We start from the raw sequence: 10,713 nt of genomic DNA, 5'->3' as shown, positions 1-10,713 counted from the left end.
TGTAAGTTAAAGTGTTCAAAAGTTATAAAAGTTTGAAGCGAGACACGTCAGATTATAAAGAAAATAAGGTAGAGCCTTAAAGGGGTATTTCAGGAATAAGCATAATCCATATATGAATGGGTCATTAAATATAAGCTAATGTGTAATTAGTTGTTATTTAAGATTTTGTTCCCCTTAGCAGAAAAATTATGTGGAAATACATAATAATGAAGAATTAATATGCTACTGGCCCTTTAATCAGTCCTGTGACTTTGTCCTTGTGGTGGACATACAGGACAGAAGAGACCACTGGTCACATGTCCCGCACCTGCCTGGGCAGGTCATGTGATCACCACTATGTTTGGCTGTAGTGGGTTGGTTGCAGTGCATCCGGTATGGCCAGTGTTGTGGTGAGACGTCATCTCAGTGAGGTGATGGCAGTTACACATCATTACTATGATAACAGAGCAGGACAGTCGGTTACATCATCACTGGGGTCAGAGCATAAGAGGGAGGAGGAGTTACTGAGAACTGAGGGATCATGGGAGTTGTTGCATCATGTGGTGGCCATCTTGGAGATAACTCCACCTACTTTATAAAGACTATCAAATTTGGTGCATAATGAAGGCAAACTATGTAAGATCCGTTAAGTCATAAATGACATTGAGTTTTGTTGTATTCATTTATTTGTAGCATTATGTTGTTCATATGTTCATATTCCTGGCCATAGTGCCAAGTACCTTCCAGCATCAAGTGAATGCAGCCAAGTACGGACATGGAAGTGATAAATATAACAATATATGGATATACTGGCCTAGTCCTAGCCACTATGTTTTACACGTACAATCACATTCTGTGATGAGATTTAGCACTTTGCCTCAATTCAGGTTTTATCTAATTTTCTGTGAGGGAGACTGACAGCTTATCATCAGTGACATTTAATATCCATTATTACTTTATCACTGCAGCACGGAGGTGCGGGTCCAAATATATTCTGATCAATCTGAAACCGCACTGATCTCTTCACTGCATTCCCAGAGGCCACAGCACAAAGAGAATCATCAGACTCGCCAATGTCTATGATTGTCCTGTATGTTGTCTGTTGTCAGGCTGCTCTATCTATCTATCTATCTATATATCTATCTATCTATCTATCTATCTATCTATCTATCTATCTATCTATCTATCTATCTATCTATCTCATATCTATCTATCTATCTATCTATCTATCTATCTCATATCTATCTATCTATCTATCTATCTATCTATCTATCTATCTATCTATCTATCTCATATCTAACTATCTCTCTATCTTTATATCTCTATTTATCTATATCTGTCTTCAAACATCCATTTTATCTATTAAGGTTCTATTTCATCTATCCTATGTATCTAACCTTATCTGATTTCTCATGCTGCTTGGTTGTACATTATTTTTAGCATTTAATGTCATAGTTGGGATATTGATAAAATACCGATTTGATACGGATTGTGTTAGATATTCAACCTACAACAATCATAGATCTCAGATTTTGCATCAATTAATGTACAAGGCCATATTTTTCCCAACCCCCACCCTCATGAATCAGTGACATGTTAATTCTATTGTGGATATAGGCTGCTTGTGTTTTGCCCATTTGGTAAGAGAACGTGGAATTCATTCCATCCTAAGGCTACATTACATTACACATACATACGTTAACGTCCCCCAAGGGTTTAGTGAATGTAGCCTTACAGTTTCAACGTTGCACTAGCTCAGGGTTGATGGTTTTCAGATCTTTAATTTTTTAAGCTCTTCAAGAAAATATATACTTAGCCTGGGTTCACATTTAGCTTTGTGCCATACATTGTAAAGACACATCACGGAGGGGGGAGTGGGTTGCGATGCGTCCTTAAAACATATGGCACAGACGTATTCAGCTTATACAGTGGGATATGTCTCCTGAGGACCCCCCCCCCCTGAATGTAGGGAGAGGATGCATCCACACTGCATCCACTACCCATAGGCTCCTAATGCCTCTGTTGAGCATATTGGGGCAAATTTACTTACCCGGTCCATTCGCGTTCCAGCGGCGGCTTCTCCGCTCTGGATTCGGGTCCGGCCGGGATTTAATAAGGTAGTTCTTCCGCCGTCCACCAGGTGGCGCTGCTGCGCTGAAAGTAAACTCATCGCGCCGGAATGCACCGAGCTGGACCAGGTGAAGGTAAGCGGTCCTTATGCGACACATTTTCGGTTTTTAAATGCGGCGGTTTTTCCGAATACGTCGGGTTTTCGTTCGGCCACGCCCCCCGATTTCCGTCGCGCGCATGCCAGCGCCGATGCGCCACAATCCGATCGCGTGCGCCAAAATCCCGGGGCAATTTAAGTACAAGCGGCGCAAAACGGAAATATTCGGGTAACACGTCGGGAAAACGCGAATCGGGCCCTTAATAAATGACCCCCATTATGTTGCTCATCAGGATAGAAAGATGTAGCTTGTCGCCTTTTTGTGCAAAGAGCACTCCCGCCCCCCAACCCCAACAATGCGTGCTGAGATTACATCAAGCAGCGGGGAGGCTGAGACAGTGTAACAACCTGTGAATCTGCACCACAAAGTGGTTCTGAAAACTGCCCTAGTAGCCCTTCAGGTTCTTTATTATAATTTTAAAAGTTGATTTTAGAAGGAAGGAGCCCATGGAAAACAAATTTAAAAATACCACAGTCACGGTGCCTGGATCTATCAGTAAGTGTCCATGGTTTAACATGATGGATTTTGATGGTAGATTTTATAGAATTTTCTACCTTAAGTTGAACCTCTCACAAGAAATGTGATTTTTAGCTGGTGACAGATTATAAATAATAATTCCTTTATTTATATAGCGCCTACAGATTATGCTGCGCTGCACAAGGCATGCCAAATCAGTCCCTGTCTCCATGGGGCTCACAATCTAAACAACCTAACAATATGTTTTTGAGTGTGGGAGGAAACCGGAGAAACCCACGCAAACACGGAGAGAACATACAAACTCTTTGCAGATGTTGACCTGGATGGGATTTGAACCCAGGACTCCAGCGCTAAAGGGCAGAAGTGCTACCTACTGAGCCACCGTGCTGCCCCCAGCAGTCTTTTCTATGCTGATTTTAAAAATGCCTTTGTCAGCATTCTGAATCATTTCAGTACTGTATATAAATTTAATTCACATAACCTGGCACCCTGCCAGCAGCCTGTGGTGAGTCCCAGGGGAGGGGCAGCTGCAGCCTGTGTGTGCCTGAGTCTCCTGTGTATCCATTCTTCCTGCACATGACAGGAAGTGGGGAGGGGTAAGGGAGCTGCATGACTGGAGGAGAAGAGACTGAGACCGGCACACACAGGCTGTAGCTGCCCCTGGTTAGTGAGTGGACAGGCAAGGATTTTTTTGTTCCTATATGTTTTGTTTGATGCTGATGTTTTTCTTGGAATAAAACCACAGCTTCAATATGAAGCCTGTCATCTATGAAAGCTTTTTCTTTGCAAACCCATTTGAGCTGAACCCCTTCAGTACCTAGAAAAAAAATCTCCAAAGTTATGTGCACGTGAGACGAATCATGTATGCCCTATGCTTTTGATGTCATATTAACAATGACAATCTCATCTTTAAGATAACATGTCACTTGTGGTTCTGGGAGCTACAGAACTGGAGATACAGGCAGTGAAAGACATAAATGGGTCCATTTTGCTGCAGATAAAGATACAATTCCCACTTTTTTTTACTTTCTGTATTTAGAACATAGAACCACAAGCCTGATGTGATCTAAAAGATGAGATTCTTATCTTTAATATGACACAAGAACCATGTTTATAGATGCTATAGAAATAGAATAGCTATACATATTCTATATAGCTATACAAATAATGATACAGGCATCTAAAATGTTGGCCTGTCACAAAAATGGAACCATTACCCCATTATCTATGAAGAGGTTAAGTCAGGTCACGGCATGGGTAGATTTTAGAATTGCGGTAAATGCGGTTCAGTGAGCACCTCCGTGCTGCAGCGGCATCTCCTCTGCTCCATATAACACTTCTCTAATTGGGAACAAATGTTTGCCATTTGCATCATCAGACTTCACACACTATTATCATCCCTGGAAACACGATTACTGCGCCTTCCCAAGAAACATCCAGTTACATTTATGTCTTTAAATATCTGCTAAATCACAGGACAACACACCAGTAAATCCTAAACAGCTTCTATATTGTTAACTGATTTGCTAAAACGCTGAATGCATTTACCAGTAATAACAAACACCCCACCCAAAAAAAGTAGAGTGCATCTTCTTGTGCACTATTAGATTATAGAATATTCCAATACTTGGCATTTATGGCAAAACTATTGGTCCCATGAATCCTCTCATTCCAATGGCTCAGCTCTGCGCTCACTTCTATGGAAAAATGGAAAAAAACTTCCAACTCAACCTTGAATCACCAGGACTGATTTTGGGGTCTGTCCCCTGCCCTGGATGATGGGAGTTGTGTTTCCCATTAAAGGGCATGAACATTTCCCTCTTTCTACATTCTAAAAGTTGTAAAGTATGGAAAGACTGCTGCCTGACTGTTCTTAGAAGTCCCATAGCAGTGAACGGGGAGAGCTGTGTATGTCTGGCCACCCCTTACAGGACACCTACCACCAGGATGAAATACTGTATGCAAATGAGCCTGAGGGGCTCTAGGCTCCCTTAACATCTATGAAGCCTGGAGCCCCTAAGGTTCATTTGCATACTGCCCTTCTTCCTGGTGGTAGATGCATTAACTCACTGCAGCGTGAGTTGGGGGTCTTCAGAAGGTAATACACATCACTCATTGAGAGTAGTACTGGATGGGATAAGGAAAACTTATTTGCTTATTTCCCAGAATCCCCTAGTGGAGCATCCATGGCTATAAGTCTCCACTTATCTGCACGGCGACCTTAATGGTCAAAGTCCCCATAAGAGGAACTGCTACTCCCTGAAAGTAGAACTGATGGATTTTTAGGAAGATCTTTATTTGAATCAATCAGCGGAGTCATGGAAGTCAATCCTACAACACGGCAACAAGTGGTCTAAGCCTAGACCTTAATACACGGATTACCATTAAGTTAATAGATGAAGGTATGTAGGGAGATAGATGCGATAAGGCAGTGTTCCTCAACCATCGGGCCACGGCCCAAGACTGGGCCATGGACATTGTATATTGTCCATTCAGTGGACAATGGAAGCAGGGTAGGCATTAAAAATACTGTATAAGTGTGGGGAAGGGGCCGCTTCTTCAGACAATATAAGCCATACATTTTTGGCTAGACACCAGACACCAGACCACCTTCTCATGCCCACAGATCCCTGGAAAAAATGTATGCTCACTGCCTCCTGGTAGTAAGCAGCATGAAGGAGTGAGTTGAGGGTTTGCCATCTATCAGTTATGATGTGTCCTGTCCAACATAACAGCAAACTTTGATGGCTTATAGTCAAAAGTTTTTCAAAATTTAGAGCTTCTGGATCACATCAGTGTGATCTATGATCTCCCTTTTCATCACTGTGGAGAGACTGTACTGTTGTCCATGCCCATGGGCTTACCTCTAAACTTTCGAGACTTTAAAACAGGCAAGAGAAGAGAATTTTAAGCTGACCTGCTCCCTAGTATGCCCACAAAGAATATTAGTGGCCACCATAAAACATAATGTCCTCTGTAGTGTCTCCCACTTCCTGTCCCCTTAAGTAATCAGTGTTGGACTGAGCCACCAGAGAACCTGAGGATCCTCTGATGGGCCCAGCTTCTAACTTAATAATGGACCCCAGCAGAAGACAAACTAATTTGGAGGCTGTAATAATTATTCTTCTAGGAGACAATGAATGGTGAACCTGCAGAATAATTTTATCTGGTGGGTCTAAGGAACTCCGGTCCAACGCTGGACCGCTGGACGTGTTATTGCTTTGTGTTGGAGGCTACCATCATTGATCGAGATTCGGATTGCATGTCACTTACTATTGCAGATCCTCAGAATTATATCATTGCAATGCAAAAGTTGAACCCAACCAAGGGCCGGAGAGAAGTTTTGGTTGATACACGGAGAAATAAAAAAGAATAAATCTGATTCATCCTGAGGAACCTATGGTAGAAACTGCAGAGATATGGAGTAGATTTGCATTTACAGAAATTTCTATAACAAACAGAATTCCTTCTTGGCACCTCCACTATGGATAACAAGGAGAGGGGTCACATGTACAAGTAATGGGAATAGCCATTGGCCTACTATATGTATATAAGGGAATTTCCATCATACGACACCAGCATCGCTCCTGTTACAATATGTTGTGGGACTGAAAACAAGAATGATGAAATTCTAACTTTTTTTTAGCACATTAGGAAAACTTAATATTCCCTAATAAGACTAATTAGAGGACTACATGATGTAAATGATAATGTTCTCTGTGTAGCTCCGTACCTGTACAGAATGACAAAGGGTCGGTCTTCTATGACTTCTGCAGGGAGAATCCCGCCTTGTATTCTAATGAATCGCCTCCATTGCTCCCAGTGCATAAGGGTCACAATATTGGGTGACAATTTGCGGGTCCTGTATAATTAATTACATTATAAACACCAGGCATGTAAAAGACCTGGATGCTACATGACCGTCTGTGTGCAGAACAATGAATATTCATGTGCTCGCTGCTTTGGCGTTGGTATATCGGTGCACACTATGAATACTGTATATGATGGGGTCAAGGAGTCTGGTGGTGGTAAAGCTTCTATGTAAAAATGTCAGTAAAGTAAGAGTAGACGTGAGGTCTAGAAAAGCCAACGACAAGGGTCTACAGAGTCGCAGATAAGTCATTTACATGTAAAGATTCATAGACTGAAAATTTTTTTTACATACAGTTTATTCCGTATTCTTTGTAGATTGTGCAGGGGTGGAATGCCCAATTAAGTCTATATGCAAGTGCATGGAGCCTCGGAGACCAGGGGGCTAACGCAGTGGTGGGATGCTAGTCGGATAGATGGACTGGTAAAATAACAGGCAGTTTAGGGAACCAGGGAGAGGCAGATGGGATAAGGACACATTCTACTCCCCCTCAATATGGAGAGGTGATACCAGGGCCACCCAGTGTCCTACCCTCTCGAGATGATAAAGCTTCCAAGGTAGGTATGTTTATAGACAGGGTTGGCTCCAGGTTTCAGTAGGCCCCTGGGTGACAGAGCCTCAGTGGGATCCTTTGCAGTAAACTCATATGTCGGCATTAAAAATTCTAGACTAAAACAGTCTCCAATTCCCTAAAATATTCCCTAGTTTATCATCCTAAACAGCCCTGTCATGGTTATTTTATATAAAGCCCCCCTATGGATTCCTGATGAACAGTCTTATGTGGGCCCCCCAGCAGCTCTGGGCCCTGGCACTTGCCCGGGTATGCCCAGTGCTGGTGCCGGCCCTAACTTTCTTATCATGTATCCCATTTGACAATATGGATAGAGGTTGTCCACATCACCTAACCTTATGGAAGGAATTGCTAATCTAGCCACATGTTGTTCTGCTTTAGGCCTCCCTTTACATGGTTAGGGCTGCAGCCCCAATGGCAGACTCATAGCAGCACATATGACTATCATGTGATCTGTATTTTCAATGAATTCACATGAACAAAGTCCTTAAAAATGACTGTACTGTTAACAAACTATCAGAAATGACTAGTGCAGATGATAATAGTAAACTTGCTTTATTACAGTAAAATGTTCAATGTTTTGCCCTCAATCCACTGACAGCTGAGAGATAAAGGAGCCTGATAAAGGATCTAATGACATAACTCTTTACAGACAGTCCCTGGATAATGTAATGTCCTCAGAGAGATGAACCATTAAAGGAAATATTCTCTAGATGTGGAAACAGTTATTCATTTATTAGCCCGCTCTCCTCATCTTCTGTGCTATGTACAGAATCTCAGATACACTGCTCACGACAGGAGAAAGAAGAAGCACAGAGAATATGCTTGACTTAATGAAGCATATTAGAGTTTCCTATCATCACTGACACTTTTCATTTCTGCAATAAAAAAAATTGTACCAAAGGTTTAGTTAAATTTTACATGGTCACAGACTTTTCAACAAACTTACCATAAATCAATATCATAAGTAACTACAACAAACTGTGTAATATATCAGAGAAAAGTGCTTCTTTTCTCCTATAATCCTTTCTCCTTCCCTCATAATCTGCTTTTCACTCTACAATCTCTCTTGAATACCATCTTGCTAGGAAGAGGGTCATAAACTCAGTGTGGTGTCAGTTCTATGGAAAAGACCATGGATTGTAGAGATCATAAGAGCTGGAAAATTAAGGTTATTAGTCACATAATGCCCAGAAACAATGTTATTCCTCGTGTACATGCACTTGGCTTCCGATTGCTACAAAGTTAATTTAAATACCAATTAACATTCAAAGCTGCATATAGAGTTAGGGAGCAGCCCTAAAGAGTTGTGTAACCATACCTTTGTGTGTGTTTTCAGTAGCAGACCATGAAAACTGCACTTATTTTTCAGGATTTTAGCTAAAAGATTTATAAATATTCCAGGATTGTAGCTGCACCTGGAGCACTCTACTGCACTGGTGTGTGAGATCTCTTCACTAAACATAGTACAGCCCCTCCCCATGATCTAGCAGGCTTAGTACAACAGCTAATAATCTGGTAGGGGCTTTGCTGTGTATAGTGGAAAGATCTCACACACAAGGGCATCAGAGTGTTCCAAGTCCAGCTACAATCCCAGAATATAAATCAATTTTTAACAGTCCTGCTGATACTACTACACACACAAGTTTTAATACAGAGATCTCCAGGGCCGGCGCCAGCACGGGGCAAGTGCTGGGGCCCAAGGTTGCTGGGGGGGGGGGGGGCACATAGGCTGTATATAAGGAATCCATGGAGGTAAGGAGGACTGTATCTAATGAGGGGGCTGGTATGATAAACTAGGGAATATTTTAAGGAACAGGAGACTTTTTAGTTTCTGAATTTTTAATGCTGCCACATGAGTTCACTACAAAGAGGCCCACTGAGGCTCTGTCACCCAGTGGCCTACTAAAACCTGGAGCCGACCCTGTTCAGGACCAATACCTTAAACTGTATGTAGCTTTGGATGGTCACAATTGCAGATAGATTCCTTTTAAATGACTGAAACATTGAGGGACCGTCCTTAGAATTTCAGATGACTGATCTTCAAGACCCTGACACTCAGAATAGGCACAGCTGCTCATCTGAATGGCTCTATCGCTACTGCATTTTAACCAGATAAATGTGAATTTTACCAAGATCATGGTACCAGGCCATCATTTTAGCAAATTTTGAAGAACCCCTTTAAGAGAAGACCCATGCTTATTTATCTAAAACAATGGAGAAGTCGAAAAGAAAGGAGTTTTATAGTTACCAAATAAACCCCAGAGTGAGAAGAACACTTGACTAATCAAAAGAGATATGGCTTCTGATTCAGCGAGCACATTACTCCGCATGATAAGCCTCGTAACAAAGAAACCTGAGATTATGATGATGATGTGATTGTTCCCGAAAGAGAATAAAACTACTCTCATCTTCGTTGCCTTTGAAGTTAAAGAAATAAACGATACGTGCCATAAGCACGGAGATACATCAATATTATCACAGACACAGAAATAATCCACACCGAAAGACGCAAAAATACTCAGTGTCGGAATTGGTGGCGACGGTTTATGAACACAGGATGAACAAGTTGAATTCTTGCATAATTTAACCCAATTGTGAAAATGCAAATTCTATTAAAGCTAATTCTACAGAACACAGCAACACGTCCCTGCCCAGTGACATCCAGTCTCCCAGCGCCCGCTTTCATCCGTGTTGTGTTCTATCTGGAGGAGAGAGTGAGTAACAGTCACGTAATACAGTCCACAGGAAGTCCCTGAAGCATTGACCAATATGACGAGAGTCTTACACGCACACACACACTGTACAGACTTGTAGTATACTTTGGACTGGTTTAGTGGCAGACTGGTATTGCTGTTAGGGCCCACTTAGTGTCCTAGGCACCCGGCACAGCAACAAAACATTGAAGACACATTAATTGAACTATTACACTAAGATTTCATTTTGTGGCTAACTTTTTCTTTCACATTTTTTTTTTCAATCCTTCCTTTCGTCTTAGTCCACATTCTTCATCAATCTCCAGATCCATCGTGGGAGATTCTGTGAAATATCTCCTCTTGACACACTTGGTGGTCTATGGCATCATAATAGGAGTTTCCGTTATGGAAGAAGGTTCCCACAGCGCGTCCTTGGCGAGCATGTCCTACTGCATCGCTGAACACCTTGTTGATCTGCTCCTCGGATGGCATCCACCAATCTGGGTTAGAAGTGCAATGCATCCTGATAAATTCTGAAAGGAGAAAAAAAGGAGACAATATTTAGGGGATATCTCAAGCAAGAATATGTATCAAGTTCTGTCTTGATCATGTTAGGATTTCTGAGTGGCCATTGGGTTGAAAATAAATTCAGGAACATGTTAAAAAGACAGAAAGGATGGAAAACATTTGAGCCAAGTATTCTTAGACTAAGGGTGCGCCACACGGTGCATTCTTGGTCAGTTCTTGGTGCGTTATTAAACGGTGCATTCTTTTGCATGTTTACCAGTACCGGTATATGGCTGGTTTGAATCAGTTTTCCTTCATTTATGGAAGTGTAAGCAGCTGTATTAACATTTTCACAGCTGCTTAAATTTCCAAAAATGAAGAAAT

The 10,713-nt window shown here is 41.8% G+C and overlaps 1 protein-coding gene across 2 annotated transcripts in view; it reads right to left on the bottom strand.

Annotated features, from left to right (window-relative positions):
• Window positions 1-9,659: 9,659 nt before the first annotated feature.
• The window catches only part of BEND4 (BEN domain containing 4), a 122,675-nt gene continuing 121,621 nt past the window's right edge, over window positions 9,660-10,713 (bottom strand). The window contains exon 6 of one of the 2 annotated variants that reach the window (XM_072124992.1): window positions 9,660-10,355. In XM_072124992.1, the coding sequence (XP_071981093.1) occupies window positions 10,138-10,355 (218 nt within the window). In that variant the 3' untranslated portion in view covers window positions 9,660-10,137. The remainder of the gene's footprint in view (window positions 10,356-10,713) is intronic. The other variant, XM_072125000.1, reaches the window with a different exon arrangement.

Source organism: Engystomops pustulosus, chromosome 1 (assembly GCF_040894005.1).
Source record: "Engystomops pustulosus chromosome 1, aEngPut4.maternal, whole genome shotgun sequence".
Lineage (NCBI taxonomy): Eukaryota > Metazoa > Chordata > Amphibia > Anura > Leptodactylidae > Engystomops > Engystomops pustulosus.
The sequence above is the reverse complement of the archived record's forward strand: the minus strand, read 5'-3'. Positions and strand labels throughout refer to the sequence as shown.